This window comes from Canis aureus, chromosome 5 (genome assembly GCF_053574225.1).
Source record: "Canis aureus isolate CA01 chromosome 5, VMU_Caureus_v.1.0, whole genome shotgun sequence".
Taxonomy (NCBI): domain Eukaryota; kingdom Metazoa; phylum Chordata; class Mammalia; order Carnivora; family Canidae; genus Canis; species Canis aureus.
In genome coordinates, this window is record NC_135615.1 from 43,992,844 (window position 1) to 44,012,741 (window position 19,898).

A 19,898-nucleotide genomic window follows, 5' to 3' on the forward strand; every position below is an offset into this window, starting at 1 on the left:
GTGCATTGCACCACGGCAGCCTTGGTGGGATGGCTGTAGCTCAGACAGCACAGGCGGGGGCGTGTGTTGAGATGATGATGGGCTGGTGTGGGCTAGGTGCCTGGGGCCCATGGAGGCAGCAAGTCAGCTAAAATGCCCGCACCCTGCTTCCACCTGTTCTGTCAAGGTGGAGGGGAAATGCAAACCTACCACTCATCAGCACCTCCAACCCTGGAGAAAGTTGAAGCAGCTCTCCCACCGTTTAGGGGATGGTCTAGGGTTTGTTAAACAGGTTTCCTTTACTGACAGTCTAGTTGCCCTTTAAACAACTGGGGTTTTGTTTTGTTTTGTTTGCTCTGCCCCAGGTCAAGTGAATCTGTACGTGGGCCCCTCGGTGATATCCTTTCCTGCTGAAATTTGTAGCACTGAGGCTGGGGTTCCTGTCATAACTGTCTCCATGTCTCCTGCTGTTCTCTTTGTGATCCCTCTATCCTTTGTTGGGCAGAGGTGGTTTAGTCAGCCGTGAGTTCTTCAGGAAGAGTTGCTCTAAATGTAGGTAGATTTGGTGAGTCCATTGGAGGAGGTCAGGGTCTTGTTACACTGCCATCCTGGACCCCTCTTAGTAAGGGCTTTTAGCAATATTTTTCCAATCTATGAGCATGGAATACCTTCCCATTTACTTATGTCATCTTTATCTTTCATCAGTGTCTTATAGTTTTTAGAGCCCAGGTCTTTCACCTCTTGAGTTCGATTTATTTATGGCAATTGTAAATGGGATTGTTTTCTTAATTTCTCTTCCAGTTTGTTACTAGCATATGGGAATGCAAGAGGGTTTTTTTATATTGATTTTCATATCTTGCAGCTTTACTAAATTTGTTTATTCTAACAATTTTCTGATAGTCTTCGGACTTTCTACATACAGAACTATGTCATCTGAAAATAGTGACATTTCTACTTCTTCCTGTCTGATTTAGGTGCTTTTTACTTCTTTTTCTTGGCCTAATTGCCCTGGCTAGGACTTCCAATACTTTGTTGAATAAAACTGGCAAGAGTAGACATCCTTGTCTTATTCCTGAAGAAAAAAAGATTTCAGATTTTCACTGTTGAGTATGATATTAGCTAGGCGCTTGTCATATACAGTCTTAATTATATTGAGGTATGTTTCCTCTGTCCCATTTTGTTGAGAGTTTCTTGTTGTCAGTGGATGTTGACTTTTGTGAAAATGTTGATCCTTTCTGGCATCTCTGGAATAAATCCTGTTCAGTCATGGTGTATGATTTTTTAGAACATTGTTAAATTCAATTTGGTAATATTTTATTGAGGACTTTAAGAGTTTTTATTTAAATTCCAATTATGTAACATACTGTGTAATGTTAGTTTAATTCAACACTTCTCCTATCCAAGTACTAACCAGGCCTGACCCTGCTCTGCTTCTGAGATCAGACAAGATTGGGCATGTTCAGGGTGATATGGCTGTAGAGCTGTTGAAGATTTTTGCATCTATGTTCATCAGGGATATTGGCCTCTAATTTTCATGTAGTGTCATTATCTGGTTTTGGTTTCAGGGTAATACTGGCTTAATGATATAAGTTTGGAAATGCTCCTTCCTCTTCTATTGTTTTGGAAGAGTTTGAGAAAGATTGGTATGATTTCTGCTTTGAATGACTGATAGAACTTACTAGAGAAGTCATTTGGTCCTGGACTTCTGTGTTTTGGGAGGTTTTTGATTACCAATTCAATCTTCTTACTAGTAATCAGTCTGTTAAGATTTTCCATGCATGATTCAATCTTGGTAAATTGTGTGTTTCTAGGAATTTATCCATGTCCGGGTTGTCCAGTTGGTTGGTGTGTGCTTATTGTTGTTATTAAAATGAGGGTCAGAGAAGTGGTACCAAGTTAGTGTGCCTTCAAAGTCCCTGCTGATTCTAATGGGTAATCTTGCAGTTTGTTCATTTCTATGTGGGTCAGAGTGTGTAATTGCGGATGGCTAAATTCTGGGGTGGGGGGAGGGGGTGTGAACTTGGCTGTTACTGAAAACCTGGGGAGCATCTGGGGCAGGAGTTCCACATTTTCCTACCCCCTTCTCTACCATTTTTCTTGATGCTTTCCACAAACAGAATCTCAGCTGAGGCCTATAGTCTCAGGGCTGTGCTCTCAAAGGCTAGTCAGTGGATGCTGGAACATAGGAAGGAGGGATACAGGTAGATATTGATTGGGCAGGGGTATTGACTACAATTGTCTTAAAAAGGGAAATGAGCTCTTTCTCAGCTCCTGGCCATTAGTGATTGCATGGAGATACCCTTGTGAGGTTTCCTATCTAGTCACATCCAGGAAACGCTTCCTTCCTGTTGGCTTCACCCTCTCCAGCTAGTGGGCACAGCCAGAGGCATAGCATAGACAGGAGCCCCTGCAATCAATAAAATGGCCTCCCCAAGACAGAAACCTGCCAGTACTACTACGGAGGGGAGATAGGGCCTGGTGTCATAAGCCAGGGACCTAGATCCTTAGGCTTCACTCATTATCTGCAAGATGTCTCTCCTTGGGCACATTATCCACAGCATCAAAAGAAGTATAGCCTGTGTCTCACCTTGTGGCTCATTTACCTCTTTCCTGTTGGGCAGTGTGGTTTCTGGGATGTCTAGTGAGCTGTCTTTGCCTTCCTGTGTCACCCTTCATCAGCATCAACAAAGCTTTTTGTAACATTTGTCCTCCCCCAGGCTTTACTCTCTCTTGTCCATTCCTTAGCCAGAATCTCACGGTCACCCCACTTGCCCAGCTAGAGAACCTGGAATACTCCCAGTCTCATGAGTTGACAGAAATCCCAGAGCTACACCTTCTCCAAGCAAGATGGGAACAAGGGAGACACCTGCTTACCCTTAAGGCCATGCACATGCACCCAGAGTGCCTCTTTTACTGACATATCCTGAGTGTCAGGATGGCCTCAAGCCAGGCCTGTCATCAAGCTCCGTCTGTCCTGCTCATTCTTTTTTCTAACTATTCCCTTTGTGCTATGACAGGTCCTAGGGAGGCTGTCTGACATTATCAAATCCTGACACTTGGATTATCATGGGGTCAGGAGAGACTCTCACCTGCAGGATTATTTGCATAGAGCCTTGTTGCTTAGAAATGGGACTGGTTTGCTTTCCATGATTCTTTAGGAGAGGAGAGAATCCTGTTCAAATGTTGCCTCAAAATCAGTAAAAAGCTTGCAATTGGATATTTGTCTTGAACCTTCCTCAACTGTGGTCAGAGATCCATGATTAGAAGGCCTTCCTATTTCTGTCCTGGGTGAAGAAAAAGTGCAGGATGCTCTCTGCCTTGCACAGGACTGTGGATTGCACATCAGCCTGACCGTGGCCAGCCTGAGAGTAGTAGTGTTAGGACACTTAGGGTCCTTGCTTGAGAAAGTCGCACGTTTGGCTGTGGGCTGGAAGTAGGGCTGGTAACATCTGGGTGTTGCTAGAAAGGTCAACAAAATTCCTTTGAAATTTTGATCTCCTATTACAGTTTTGGAATTTTACTATCCTACTACAAAAAAAGAATTTTTATTTTTATTTTTATATTTTTTTTACAAAAAAAGAATTATGGTTGACTTAGTTTTGAAATTTAAATCTCATATTATAAAAAGAATTACAGTTGAATCTGACCCAGAGAAGAAAGGCAGCATTAACTTGAGAACAGTGTGCACATACTGATCTCTCTTCTTTGATCCATCCATGCCCATCACTTCTTCAAAGTTTTATAGAAAGTTCTTTTCTTCCAGGAAGGCATGCCTAATGAACAGATTTTTGCCTGAATATGAAATGAGTACTTTCCTTAAAATCATTTCCAGGGAAAGGAGGAGTCACCTAAAAATAAATTCCCTGCAAAGTTGCTCTTATTACATGCTCTTTTTCAGTTTGAAAATAGGAGTGTTTGGGAAAGACTCATAAATGGAAAAGACCTCAATTAGGCTTAGTTTGGAAGTTTTAGTGGAGATCACCAGAAGAATTGCCATAAACAGAGCCAAAGGCAAACCCCACAGATTTAGTAATCACTCCCATGGTATGAGCTCACTATTAAATATATATGATTTCATTTTAAGGAAGTTTTTTTTTTTTTTTAAAGACTCTCTTAAAAAGCAAAATGGTAAGCAGTTACCTTATGGGGATAATGCATATCCACTTCGGAGGCAGTTGGGGAAACTGTCAATATTACACAAGTGGGTACTCAGGACTGGGAGTCTGTTTCCCGACAGCTGCATCACTCTGTGTCTCAGCTATGTGGCAGTGACACGGATGAGCTCTGGAAAACTGTGCTAATACTTCAAAAAGAGGAACTGGTGATGACAAGGGAAAACCCTGTTGTCCATGAGCACAGAAAGATTTGGATAGAATTATTTCATGAGTGAAAAATCAGTACTTTGTCCTGGTGTATTGGATATTGTCTGATTTAAAATAGCAACTAGAGGCAGACATGCAGCTATTTAATCAACATTTATAAAAGGTACACATTCGTGTTCAAAAATTTTCTTCAGGTTTTTCTTAAGGGAAAATTGGGAGATGTCTCTTTATTTGGGGCTGCCTTATATTCAAGCCCTGAGGTAACCGAGAACCTGGGTTCCCTAGTCTGCACTTAATGTTCCTTTTCTGATGTACTCTTTTTTTTAAGGCTAAGGCTCATCCAAAGTGTTTATTTCATCTTCCTCTCCAGAATAACTTCTGAGGACAGGGCTGTTGTCTTTTTCTGGTGTAATCACCCCCAAATTGAGTTTTACCCTCCTGTGGTGTGGCAATGTTTGTTGGATTGTCTTCTCATGGTCCTTGTCTGAGGGATGAGGAGATGGAACAAGAAGCTGTAAGGATCCATCCCGGCTTTAAATTTTTTGGGGGGGAGGGGGGAAGTTGTTTTTTGACACATCGAGTATCTGTGTTGCTTTAGAAAAGCCTTTAAGCCCTTGCTGGTTAGAGGTGGGAATCAGGGGGTGCTTTCATGTTGGAGGTGGAGGAGAGGCAAGGCCCTGACTGCCTGGGTACCACGCACCCTTGGGCAAAAAGAAACATGACACCTGTGCTAAAAAAGAATTTGACTAACGAATTTGGAAATTTGCTCTGATACTCACGCTTTGATTTCTTCCTCTAAGCAAGATCTACCAAGCACCTACATCCACCTGACATACTAGGTGCCAGGGACTCGGAGATGAAACAGGGAACCTGCCTCCAGGGGTGTGGCTCCTAGGTTGGAGGCAAGCACTGGCCATCAGTGTGGTCTCGGGACGCGGAAGGCCATCAAGCCTGGGGAGAAAGAGGAGTGAAAGATCCCACCCAGGAGGATCTAGGGGAGTCTCTCCTTCATCAATACGTGAGAAATTTTCTAGCTAAACAAGAGACTGGGCCTAGGAGAACATTTTAGAAGAAAAAAAAAATCATGTGTGTAGCCTGGGAGGTAGGAGAAAACTGTGTTCCAGCAACTGGAGGGTATAGATCTGGAAAGGAGGCTACACAAGCATGGAAAGAGAGGCACAGCCCGACCAGGAAAGGTGATTGAACCGAAAAAGCCAGTGTTTGGCCCTAGGCTGCGAGTCGTTGGACAGCGGCAGGCCTTTCACGCCGCCAGTGCTGCCCCCTAGCGGCTCGGCAGGAGCCGGGCGGGGCCAAGCCGGGCGGGTGCGAGCCCGGGGCGCCGGCGTGGGCGTGGGCGGCCTGGCAGGACGGCGGGGACAGGACGTGTGGGACCTGGGCCCTCAGGAAAGGGCTCCTGCCCCCAGAGCCTCTTGTCACGAGCTGCTGTGCGCCGGGTTCCACCTCCCCTCGAGGCCCAAGAGGGAGCAGGCGTTGGGTTAAAATGCATTCTGCTGAGGAAGGAAGGACCCTTTTGCTTCCCTTTCCTCCTCTCTCCCTTCCTTCCTGTTTCTGTTTCTTTTTCTTGTTTTTATTTAAGTTCCAGTACATTTACCTCCCTTTGGGGTGCTGCTGTGTGTGCTAAGAGCAAATGCAGGGGCTGGCGGGGGAAGGCAGGCTTCTGAGCTAAATTATTACAGACAGCTCAAAGTTGTCTCTGCCCCTGAGCTAGGGGAACGGAATGCTGAGGGAAGTCTGTAATCTTCCTGGAAGCAGGTATTGGATGCATAATATAAATGACATAAATGACAAGAAGTGCTACTAAGAAGTCAGACTGAGCCTGTTAGGGTCAAATGAGGGATTTTAAAACAGGAACACTTAGCCCAAAGCCAGATTATTATTTTTGTAACCTGTAGTACGTATGTGAGGCGATGAAGTTAACTTGGTTTGTGGATTTAACTCCCTGCATATTTTAGACAAAATCACAATGAGAAGATGTGCAAATCTAATAGCGTAGGATTTTCCAAGTGGAACTGTTGACTTAGATTTACATACTACTACTCAGCAACCTCAGGGTAGCAGTGGGATGCTGCGTCTTCAGTTGGCTTCATGCCTCTGCCAGTAAGGAGACTCTAGAAGTGTGGCTTCGGCCAGCCACTAGATGGCGCAGTACCTCTGCACTTGGCTGGTCCGCCGGCAGCCCAACAGAAAAACCAAAACCAAAAAATAAAACCTACGGGGAGGCGGTATGATGGTTGGATTCCAGAACTCAACTTGGCAAATTCATTTAACAGTTTTCCAGATTTACAAGCTCTCAGTCCATTCCATGTTACTAAGACCAAGATAATGTACTAATTTTCTTCTAAAACCCATTCCATTATGCTAAATGAACATTTAAAAAGCCAAAGAAACCTCTAAAAGCATCTAGTTTACACTAAGACCCAACAACAGTAGTGACAAATAAGTTTTCTCAAACATTACATGCAGTTACATCACATTAGTGATCACGCAGAAAAAAATTTAAACAAGAATTTATTTCTTAAATTTACTTGAAAGATTAGAGCTGATACATTTACAGTAACATTTAGACTTGTTAACATAAGACTGATAACTACGGTAACAATTGGCACATGCAATTCACTACACAAGTGAAAATACGTACAATACTCTCTAGGCAAGCCTTCTACGTGAAGGTAGACTAGGTGGGGGTAAAATAGCAAGTGAACTTGAAAGGGTTGCACTTACAAGTAAAAGGGACACAGCTGGGATATAAAGAGGATATATACCTAATGCTAATCACTGTATTGTAATACCAGCAAATTGCACACTTATTTAGAGTATATTCAATAAACATATATTAAGACAAGAATTTTCAAATATCTGCTTTTAAAATACCCATTTGACATCACATTTTGGTATTCATGTTATAGCACTTGAAACATGTAGTTACCATCCAGACGAAGCTTGTTTTTAAGGGATAAGAGATCTAGGACATGTATCTCCATTGGTCTTCAATGCATTTTCATTATAATCAACTTTAAAGCATTGGGTAATGAAGTGAAACTAACCCACTTGTAGGAGCTGCTGACTGCAAAAAGCCCTTAAAAATTTACGAAAAAAATGGACACCAATTGAGCTCACACTAAGTTCCCTTCTTTCCTTTTTAATGCAGTGTAGACCAAAATACCACGCTAATGCATACTAGGAGCACGTGTGACAAAAAAAGATTGAAAAGATGGTACGTTTGGCTCTGGAAAGTCTGTTTTGACTTACATCTGAATTCTGTTTAGAAGTAGTCAGCAGTTCTGAAAAGGAACTGCTATCAAAAGACCAGCCAAAAGAATTAGGCTCTAAGTTGTTAGTTTATACCATTTTCGAAATCCATGAGGATGACCAATTTTATTTACTTTATTATTTTTTTTAGTAATCTCTACACCCAGCGTGGGGCTTGAACCTACGACACTGAGATCAAGAGTCGCATGCTCTTCTGACTGAGCCAGCCAGGTGCCCCAACAATGAACAATTTTACATTAAACAGCTTGCCATTTTATGGCTCCATAGTCTCAATACATAGAAAAGTGCAATGAATTTTTTAAAGCAGTATTACTCAGGCAACAGAACTGAACACGACCTGCAACAGGAAGCTATCCCAGTAACTTTTAACAGTTGAATTTTAAAAATTTTATATAGCTTATTACATTGACATACTACCCCTCTCAATGAAGTAACATATATATATGGTTTAAAAACTTCTTAAAACCAAACATAGGAGAATGATGTGGAATATAACAGAAGGGAGGAAGAGCTCTCCTACTTATACTTGGTTGATACATGCCAGTTAACAAGTTTTAGAGAATTGTATGTATGATTATCCTACTTGTACATTCTCTGCCATGATTTTAACTAGTTAACCCTGTGGAGAGAACACAGACATTTTAAAAAATTTGATTTCTATTTATGAAACTATTTAAGATGTTCTACTTAAAGGATGAGCTTTCATAAATAAATGTTTTACAAGTATATTTCTACTTCATGAACCATGAACTTCACAGTACGCCAGGAAGATTAGGTAACTTCATGTGTAAGGTTGAAATTAAATGAACAGACAGGTAGAGAACTGATATGAACACATAACATGTGAATTGTTTTGCTTTTCCCCCTGCTTCTACTTCCATGTTGGGTATGTTCCTGGGTGCTGACCTACTGATCCAAGTTTTAAAAAAAAAGTTTTAGATTTTAATGGGTTTGAGGTTTGGGTGTTTCCCCATAGTTGCTCAGCATCATGCCTTTATAAGGGGATGGGATACCCAACACGCCAGGAACAGTCAAACTACAGTGGCAATACATGTGACACACTTGTATTTTTTTAATCCCATCCGAGGGCAAGTGCATCAGAAGCAGTGCATTAGTTTTGTCCATTGAGAGGCTCTGCCAGCATTACTTTACAGGAAATTTTTAGATACTCAAGAGTTAGTAACACAGCCACTAACTCATAGACTCATTTTCATATAAACCAGATTTGTTTCTATGCCTACCTAAGATACAATTTCATGCCTCAAAACAAATTACCCTGAAACTTGAAGAAACCGCCCCTAACCCCAATTTATCCTAAGACCTGGCTTAGGAAAGTAGTTTTGTACTGTAAACAAGCTTGATGAATGCTTTTCTCTTGTCGGGCAAAGATGTATATCACATATTATAAACGAATCTAGGGCTATTTCCTGAATGGATTATTTGTATAGCAACTATTTAGTATGTCTAAAGTGGCCTGGCAGCTGGGGGACACCCAGGGCACCATGTTCTAGACCAGTTTCAACAGATTTGCTTATACAGTGTTCTTTCTTCAATGATTTCATTCTCATTCCCTTAGATTATGAGTTAACATTTTCTAACTGCTCCTATGCTGCCAAGTACATGTCACACTGGAATTCTTCCTAATGCTGCTGTTTATCATGAGGAAGGGTAGAGCTGACCATGATTATAATAACATGACTACTTACTTGGAGGAAATGAAAAATAAAATTGATAGAAATTTCTTGATAGACTCCTAGCAAGATCAGTGAAATCCTGGTTTGGACCAGGCTTTGACCAACCTAAATGGTGGTGGTGCCATTATCCTGTAGTGTGACTTTGGGGTCCTTCTGTCCCTATTTGGCTTCTCTGTGCCCAGTCTTCATCATGTGCTTCCTTGCCAATCTCATGATGCCTCTGCCCCATCTCACCAAGACCATGTACGTGAAAGCGCTCTGAAACATAGCAGGCAAGAATACACAGGATATCTTGTAAACAGGAGGTCTAATATGGACAATAGTCTCATAGTACTGAATAAAATTAGATTTCAATTGTCAATGTATAGCAACTTTTCTTAGCCTTTTATTATTGAGTAACTTCTACAAATTATCTGAAGTTGGACTGGTCTTTGTGAGTTAAATACGACAGAAAACCAAAACATACTTTCTGCAAATCTACTCGATAGCACTAGTCAACCACTAATGATTAATGAAAATTTCTTCATACTTCTTGTTCCTGTCTTTTGCCTGCCTCCTCGTCAAATGTGGTGGGTAGGTAGAGTATGGCATAAATGTGAAAGTGGAGTTAGTGCTAACTCTGGAGTCCTGGCTAACTTCTCTCTGGGAAGAACAGAACATGTGGGGAGACGCTTAAAATCTAAATCACAATGGGGAACTAAGTTCCACCTACCTCAGAACTGGCAGACACTAAAATACTATCCCTTCATTAAGTGCCTTTACAACAAGGGTATGCACTGTGATATTTACGAACATCAACACGTACATTTTTGGATGGTGCTTTATTTTGATAAGTAGTGCCCATGTCCTCTTAGTTTGCTTCACACAATTAGAGAAAAAAACAACAACCTTCAAATCTTGGCCTACTTAAAATCAAAACCAAAACCTATTAAATTAAAACACATTTTAAGGTGAAGATTCATTGTATAAAGTGCTTCATCAACCAAATTCTCTAGCCTTTTAACAAAAAGGGTCAATAATGTTTATAGAAAAATGTTAATAAATAAATTTTCATAAATGGCAAAGAATTTTTTAAATGGTTAACACAGTTTGGCATTCACTGCTACCTCCAAACTGGGCAGTCTGCTGAGTTTGTAATAATGTAATAATGACAGAAAGCAAATTTTGAAAATTTAGTTAGATTATTTATGATTATATAATGTTCAAAAATATTTTTTTTAATTTGCAAAATTCAGACTCTAGAATTCCATTTTCTAGTTACTGGCAGCATCATTACCAATGGAAGAGAGGAAGAGAATGTCCACTACTTTCTGTTGATAAGATTATAATTAAGCCCACTTTTTGGGGTGGGGGGGTTTGAGTTTGGTCAGACATCAAAAACTGGGTTTGTAAAATTATGCCACCTGCATCTCTTTAAGCTGTCAGCCGAAGTAGAGTCTAGATCTTGCTCAGACTAAGTTATTTTTTATCTTAACTCTATCTCAGCCAATGTGTTTGGTGACTATTCTCATTAAAATCAGTATAGCTGTGCTAAGTATATCACTGCTTATTATTTAAATACCCTCTGTTTTCTAGCTACCAAAACAAAGTTTTACTTTATAAATTTCAGACAAGCTTTCTGTTTTTCTTCAGTGCAAACATCCTGAAACAGCACAAAATCATTCAGCTATTCAGAGGATGAAGTCAGTTTATGTAGTGCTTGAAAGTAGAATCCCAGATATTCTGGAAGAGAAATAGCCCATGTGGGAGGACAGTTTATTGTTGTCCTCAAGGGCAAATGATCATCTTCAGTGAGTGAAGATTATTTTTATCTGAAATAACAGATAAAATTAGCTTTAGTTTACAGGTACTGCTGAAGTTGTAACAGGAACTAGTCTTTCACTGAGGCATGTAGCCACCTCTTCTGACAGTCTGTGGTAGGTAACTTTTAGGCATTCCTTCATCAATTGCGGCCTCCATCCCAACTGTTTCAAATCTCTCTACCTGTCCCTCAGTACGTGGGCCAAAAGCATCTGCTACAGAAATTTCCTGAAACATTTTCATTTGCCCAGATCCATAGGGCTGTGAAATATCTGAAATCTGCTGTTTGAGTCTAACAAAATCTTCTTCATTGACTGATGAAACTTGCTTTGACCTTTCAAAATGTGAAATATCTGGACTGGTTTCATGTTGACTGCAGTTCTGTTTGAAATACTGTTGCCTGGGCAAATTGCCAACACTGCTATCTATGTTATCTACCAGCTGTAGATCTTCTGGCCGCTCCTCAGAATCTAACAAGGGCTGGGTGGACTCGGATCTTGAGAAGACTTGGACCGATGGAACCTGGTGTCTGTAGCCACTGTGCACCACTGTGGAATACTGAACAGTGCCCGAGGTGTTTTGTGCAGACTCATTTTCATCGCTGCTAGAAATGCTTGGCCTAGAGGAGGACATGCATGAAGACCCTCCAATACCACTGCTGTGTCCTTCAGTACTAATTTTTTCCTTCTTGAACAGATCCAATGATTTCAGATCTTCTGGAAAAGGCTTTTTGTCATTTGCTGCTTCTATTTCCACAACACTTACATCAGTGAAATTACCATCTGAATACATTTGATCTTTTGAATTAAAATTATGCTAAGAAAGAAAGAAAGAAGAAGGTATTATCATCTATGGCATATGTTCATTTAGAAACTCTGAAGCACATATGTCAAATTCTAGTTAAAGCCACAGAGAAATGCATCTCTGAAACTTCTCAGTAATTCCCATGGTGCAGAGATAATCTATCAGTAAGCCCTGTCAACTAGATGAACTGCAGATACTGTTGGAAATGATTCTGAGAAATAAGAATCAGTCTGTATTTCATCAGAATTCCAAATCAACACTGTTGTTAAATTTTGATAAGCTACTGGTGTACAGAGTATTTCATTGCTAGAGTACAGAGCCTAGGATTAACAGGACAGAAAAACTAGAAAACATGAGAAATCAAACTCAAATGACTTAAGTCTTACAGAAGATTAAAATGTGTTACACAGTTTAACATAAAATTCAAGAATTATTAGAAGGTAATATAGTTCAGTTATTGTGGCTTTAGAGAATTTCAAAGAATTTAATCTAGGTTTCTAGAAATTATTTCAACAGTATTAAATTGGATTTAAATTTGGTTTTAATATCCAGTCCAAATGCTTGCCTTCTAACACAGTTGCCATATAGTAGTATTTACACATGAACTTTTCTATTTGCAAGTTCAATCAAGTACTTTTCATGTTTACTGACTAGACTAAGGAATATCAGAATATGCTGTGATAATATCTTACTATCATTTACTTTTCAATTTGGTCTCATCATTTGGTCAACTCCTTAAATGTACCCTTAACATGCCTGTGTATAAACAAGTCAGAAATATTATCTTACCCTTGGAGGTGTATGAGGTGACCATTGGGCAATATGACTCTTTGAAGGATCTGGAACATTAGGCCAGATATGTTTCTTAATGCTGGAGAAAAAAGAAATATAATGTCTGTAGAATTACATGCAATAAATAATAGTCCCTAATTCTAAACATGAGCTTAATCTAGTCATAATAAAAATCTGTTAAATATTCAATGTAAAAAAACTGAAATAAAATTCTGCAATAAAAACCAATTCAAAGTTGAGCCAAGTCACAAAACTTTATAGTACACCCCTTCCCAACAACAAAAAAAGCAAAAGTGTTCCATTTCCAACTAAAATCAAATAATAAATTATCACATAGTTACCAGATAAAACATGATAAATTTGGTTTTTCACAAGATTATTTCCCTTAATATAATTCCTAGCCCAAAGTTAAAGGTCCCTAAGTGTATATTAAGTATACAGGAAGTGAGTCATCTTGAGAATAGGTTCAAATATAAAAATAAAAATGAGTAATAAGATCCTAACAGACTAGACTGACTGTCCTGTGGAAACTACTATAACAATCTGGGTGTAACATAAAAAGCAATAAAGTTAACAACCTAAACAAAAAGACCAACCTGTCAATAGGTGAATTCCTGGAAACGGACTGAAAGAAAATCTGAGTTAAATTAACCTTCCTCCCATAGGAAAATTTCAGGCTCAAATGGATTGGTAAATTCTAGCAAACACTTAAAGAGAAATAATATGAATCCTATGTAAACTCTCCCAGAAAACAGAGAAGGCAATGTGTCCCCATTAATTTGATGAGGCTATTCATTTTATGAGGTAATTACTATTACCCTGATTTCAAAAGTAGATAAAGACACCACAAAAGAGACCAGACTAACATCACTCATGAAACATAAATGCAAAAATTAACACAATGAATCCAGAAAAGTCTAAGAAATGCAAGGATGGTTTAGTACATGAAAAAAAAAAAAAACAACGAATAAAATTCACCATATGTGTAGGAAGGAGAAAAATAGTATGATCATCTCAGCAGATGCCAAAAAAACACCTGACAAAATGTAGCACTTACTGATGACAAAAACTCTCAGCAAAATAGAAATATAAGAGAACTTTCTCTATTTATTTATTTATTTATTTATTTATTTATTTATTTATTTATTTATGATAGTCACACAGAGAGAGAAAGAGAGAGAGAGAGGCAGAGACATAGGCAGAGGGAGAAGCAGGCTCCATGCACCAGGAGCCCGACGTGGGATTCGATCCCGGGTCTCCAGGATCACGCCCTGTGCAGGCGCCAAACCGCTGCGCCACCCAGGGATCCCAACTTTCTCAATTTAAAACCACATCACACATAATGATCAAGACTGAATGCTTTTTCCCTTAAAATTGGGGATAATGAAAAGTTACTACTCAATCAGTATAATAAAAGTAAATGAAAACATAAACATCAGAATAACCATCTTTACTGGTGAGCATTGAAAATGCTAAGAAATCCAAAAAGGTATAGAGTAGATGAATGTACCCAGGTCTTAGTATATAAGGACAATATATTTTTAAAAATTGCATTTCTAGCAATGAGTGACTAGAAAATAAAAATTTCTCAAAATGCCATTTACAATTATATAAAAAATATTTAGGAATAAATTTAACATAAGATGTATAAGGCTCATTATCCACTGGAAACCACAACACACTACAAAAGAAAATTAAAGAAAATCTAAAGAATTAACATGTTCCTGGACTGAAAGGGTGACTTATAAAGATGCAAACTCCTGTTCAGATTACATTTCTTTCTCTGAACTGATTTACAGATTCAATAAAATCTCAGTTTTTAAAGGAAATTCCTTTCCATAAATATTATAAGCTTATGAAAGAACCTAGCCAAAATAATTTTGAAAAATATTTTAAGAATTCTACTAGCTACTTTCAAGCTTATTATAGAGTAGTAAAAATCAAGACAGTATGGTATTGGGATGAATAGACATATAGATCAATTGAATAGAATTGAGAATCCACAAATCCAGACTTACATGGATAATTGATTTTGGCAAAGATATCTAGGCAATACAAGTATTTTCAGCACGTAAGGCTGGAGCAACTAACTAGTTATCTATGACAAAAAAAGAACTTTGACCCTGATCTCATGAAATTCTGATTAGATCACAGATATATGGCTAAAATGATTATAGTTCTAGAGGAGAACAAAGAACGTATTCGTGACACTGACTTAGGAAAAGATTTCCTACACAGGACATAAAACAAGAATCACAAAAAAATTGATAAAATGGACTTCATGACAATTAAAAACCTTGTTTTTCTAAAGTCACAGTGAAGAAAATGAGAAAAGCCACAAGACCAGACTTTCCAAAATACATTTGACAATAATTTTGTACTCAGAATACATAAAGAAGTCCTAAATTCAATATTAAGGCAAATAACCCAATGTAAAAATGGCATTAACACCAATAAGAAACTAGCTAAAATTAAAAACCCTGACTGTACCAAGTGTTGATAATATGAAACTGTAACTCACAGAGCTGGTGAGACTACAAGATGGTATATCTGCTTTGAAAAATAGTTTGACAGTTTCTTATAAAGTTAAATAGGCACTTACTATATGACCCAGCAATCCCACTACTAGCTTTTTCACAAGATAAATTATAAGATATGTCCACACAAAGCTCTGTAGGTGAATGTTCATGGCAACACTATTCACAATAGCCCCAATTCAAAGAAACAACCCGAATTTCCATACCAGATATATGAACAAACTTTGATAAATCTACAGATTACTATTCAATAAATAGAAAAATAGGAGTATATGCAACAATGAGTCTCAGAAACACTATATAAAAATAAGACTACATATTATTTGACTCTCTATGAAATCCTAGAAAAGGCAAATCTACAGTCACAGAAAGCAGATCAGTGATTATATGGGGCTAGGGGTTGAGGGAGAGAACAGAGCATAAACCCAGGAAAAAACACCAAAAATAAAAATAGGGGTACTTACAGGTCTCGCTTATTAAAGCAGAACAATACTCCCAAAAGGGTAGTCAACAGGAATGCTAAGCAAACAGGTACAACTATGGCTTCAATTTCTCCTTGAGCTAAAAAACAGAGATAAGAAGGAAAAAAAAAAAAAAAAAGAAAATAATTGTCAGCACATGTACTAACACAAATAATGAAACTTCCCAGCCAGAGAGGACTGTTGAAAAGACAAAATACCATCCTGTTTTTATAGCCCTTTCAAACTTAGAGGCTATTTTCTCCCCTTCTTTCCTTGGTAAATGATATCCTAGCCCCTTATACCTTACACAGTAACCTGGCCACAGGGTAAGATAAACTGTATGTTGGTTAGGGGAATAAAATGACTAGTTTATCTTACTGGACAATCTACCAATAAGTTAAAGCTTCCAAACCTATTTATTACATTTATGATTTCCCCTCAGCAGAGCCTTAACAAAACCTTATCTTTGAGGTCTGTTTGAGTTCTGTGGAGAAGTGGAAAAGTTGCACTGTGATTCTCTATAAGAAATAAAGGTTCAAGCAAAATTTTTAGTAGTTATTTACTATTTTGAAATAGATGTCATTGGGGCACCTGGGTGGCTCAGTTGGTTAAGCGTCTAACTCTTGATTTTGGCTGAGGTCATGATCTCAGGGTGGTGGAACTGAGTCCTGCATCAGGCTCTGCACTCAGCAAGGGGTCTGCAGGAGATTCTCTCCCTCTTTCTGCTCCTCCCTCTCCCCCACCACATGCTCGCTCATGTGTGCTCTCTCTCTCTCAAATAAGTAAGTAAATCTTAAAAAAAAAAAAAAAAAAAAAGATGGCATATCTGATAAACGGCTAAGGATTTATAAGAATCTTTTTTTTCTTTAATTTAAGACATTACTTATTTGAGAGACAGAAGAGAGCACAGGAGGTGAGGAGGAGCAGGAGAGAGAGAAACAGGCTTCTTGCTTAGTGGGGAGCGCTAGACAGGGCTCGATCCCAGGGCTCCAGGATCATGACCCAAGCCAAAGGCAGATGCTTAACCAACTGAGCCACCCAGGTGCCCCAGAATTTTTAAGAATCTTAAGCACCAGGAGTGGAAGCACCTAAAAACCAGTAAGCATAAGATTTCTAAATAGCAGATGATCCCTAATCTGCATTTAAAAGAGGGCTGACTTAATCAAATGAATCACTAATTGGATAGTTTATATTGTGGAGATATTTTTTAATGATTTATCTTCTGGTTGTCTCAGGTTAACTCCTCCAGTCTCCTTCTAATTAGTATTTTATTGGAAAAATTTATAAAATATTGGAGTCACATACTATTCATTTACTCTAATCTTTGCACCACACATATCCCTTTGTAGGGAACTTGATTTTCTATGAAGCCTAACACAAATCAGTAAATCAGATCAACAGACTATATAGACTGGCATATACTAACTCTTGTACACTCAGGTTTCATATATATACCAAATTGAATTCAGGCAGAACCTTTCTTTACTGCTGCTCAATTTACTATGTTCTTATGTCTTGGACCTTTGCTCATTCTGTCCTAAGATGCCCTTCTCCTCCTATTTGTCCACATCCTAATCTTGAGGCTCAAGTACTCTCTCCTTTCTTTGAAGATGAAACTCCTCCCCTTTAAATTCCTACTCTATCTACTGCCTACACAGCCCAAATGCTTTTCCATTTAATTATTTTACTTATGCTGTATTTCTTCAAATAAGCTGTAAGGTCCTTTGGGAGCATGTTATATGACGTCATAATAGATCCATAAAACAATAAACAGATCAGAGAAAACAGCAGATGATGAAGTAATCCTAACACATATGCTCTAATTTTTAGAAAAAAATGTATGCATAGAAAATACTAGAAGAATATACAAATATGTTAAGAGATTATTCTAGATGAGGGATTAGAAGTGATTTTTCTTTTCTGTATTTTATGGTATAGTTTAGAGGACAATATAGGATGCAGTCTACTCCCATTAATGAATGTTACTTTCATAATCTGGATAATATTTTAAAAGTTTATTTTTTTTCTAAAGATCAATTTCAAATATTACTTGTTACATATATATTTTGTTAATATGTCACCACAAATCTTATTCAGAAATTATATTCATTACTGGCTATCCCAGCAAAGCTCAGGATCTTTTATCATCTATTTTATGTAATTATTCATTCATTTTCTCTTTCAGCAACCATTCAATCAACAAGGGATATGGAGTTTCTATTTATCAATTGCTGTGCTGGTACTTGGGGGTGGGGGTTACAATTATAATAAAATAAGGTAATTTCTGTAATGATTAAAAATGTAGTAGGACTAAAGAATGCAGCTTCAGTCTGCCTTAGGGATGCTACAGGAACAGGCAAAACAAGAGAAGGTGAGTAGGAAAAGACAAAAAGATGGAGAAAATCATGAGAAGCTTAGGGTCAAGGAAAGAGACTATGAAAGGGCATGCAAAAGCAGTAATTAGAAGACATGATCAACAGGACTTTATACTTGGCTTATGTAAGCACAAAGAAAGGAAGAAATTTACTATATCCTTATCTAAATTTCTGGCTTTGGCAAAGACTTGAATGTGGCAGGGAAAAGAGAAATGTATTCGGGAAGGAGAGAAAGGATGGCTGAAGTCATGGACAGGGAGTGTGAACAGGTAGATAATAAAATAGGATTGAGAACAGAGTTCTGGAAAATACAAACCATTTTTAAAAAGAGCGAAAAGGAGGCCAAGAAGGAAGTAGAGAGGGAGAAGACTCAGGAGAAGGAGAATAAATTTGCTATTACAAAAAGAAGTTAGAAGAACCAAGGGAAGAGGCAGTTTCAAGGATGGAGAAGCCAAGAGTCAAATGCTGAGAAGTACAGAAAAAAGAAGACTAAAAACATGCTCTGGAGATCATAACTAGGAGGTCTTCCCTGAGTGACATTAGGGAGATTTCAGTGGAGTGGTGGGTTGGAGTCCTGTTTTTAGCAAGTTAAAGACTGAGTGGAGGAATGGAAGTGGAGCCTGCAAGGGTGGACTCATCTTTCCAGCAGCCTGCCTATAAAAAGAAGCAATAAGAGAAGGAGGAAAGAGACCACAGTTGACTTTAGCCAGTGAATATATGAACCACTTAGAAAGAAACACAAATTCTTTTGGCATTTATAGAGTATAGATGAAATCAGTCAGAAGCAGTTCATGAAATAACAGAGGTGAGTTTTGACAGTTTAAAGAAACAACCAAAATCAGATAAACAGTACAAAGACCATTATTTATGGACAGTGCATTTCTATGAATCCAAAGACGCACTTTTAACAAAATTTTAGCTTATTAACTAAGCTGGTTTTTAATCTGATTAAATTTTAAAAAGAAAAAAGAAAAGAACAAACATCATTATTTCTTACCAAACTTTGGTGTAGTAAAAGTGAATTCTGGGCCATCCTTTCCACCTTCATCTGTGTATGCTGCCATTCGTACCATGTACAAAGTGTCACTGGTCAAAGAGGACAGTGTATATTCTGTGTGGGAAGAATCCACATTCACAGCTAGAAGAAATCAAGAAGTGTGCTTTATTACTACTCAATGTTTCTGTTTGATTTGGCTTTTATTTGACATTGCAAAAGTATTAAAAAGGAATAAAAATATATTTTTCAGAAAACTTTTGTATCTGACAATATTTTACAATCACAACACAGTATGTCTTCAATATAACCATGAAAGCCACCACAAGGCATGTTCTCAGGTGTCTCTTTTCTGAGGATAATATACCCTACACTAAGATGTATAACATAAGGTGAGACTTAATATCTAAAAGCTTAAGAAAAACCCCCCAGTAATTCTTAATAACTGATAGTTTCATTACCAGTTTCATTTCCAATGATTGTTCTATAAAATATAGTATAATTTCGGATAAATCCATTCTGAACATCAACAGGAAGTTGGTCCCACTCTAAGACAGCTTCATTTTTCCCCACTTTTTTTGTCCGAACAGTAGGTCCTTTGGAAGGTGCTAGAACAGAATAAAAGTATTTGATAACTGAAAATCATTACGATTCAGTCTATCACTAAAATTTGCCAAAATTTCATTATTATGATATTTGAACATTATGAGACACCCCCTTATTTTAAAAAGATAAAATGTCTTTGTTAACAGAAATTTCAACACATTTCATTTTTTTAAAGATTTTATATATTCCTGAGATATATATATATATATATATATATATATATATATATATATATATATAGAG

At 38.0% G+C, this 19,898-nt stretch overlaps 1 protein-coding gene across 4 annotated transcripts in view; it reads right to left on the minus strand.

Annotated features, from left to right (window-relative positions):
• Positions 1–6,813: 6,813 nt before the first annotated feature.
• The window catches only part of IL6ST (interleukin 6 cytokine family signal transducer), a 59,461-nt gene continuing 46,376 nt past the window's right edge, over positions 6,814–19,898 (minus strand). For 2 of the 4 annotated variants that reach the window (XM_077897848.1, XM_077897847.1), the window contains 5 exons: positions 19,511–19,657; positions 19,053–19,193; positions 15,684–15,780; positions 12,680–12,761; positions 6,814–11,902 (listed from right to left, as the gene is read on the minus strand). In XM_077897848.1, the coding sequence (XP_077753974.1) occupies positions 11,165–11,902; positions 12,680–12,761; positions 15,684–15,780; positions 19,053–19,193; positions 19,511–19,657 (1,205 nt within the window). In that variant the 3' untranslated portion in view covers positions 6,814–11,164. The remainder of the gene's footprint in view (positions 11,903–12,679; positions 12,762–15,683; positions 15,781–19,052; positions 19,194–19,510; positions 19,658–19,898) is intronic. The other 2 variants (XM_077897849.1, XM_077897850.1) reach the window with 2 other exon arrangements.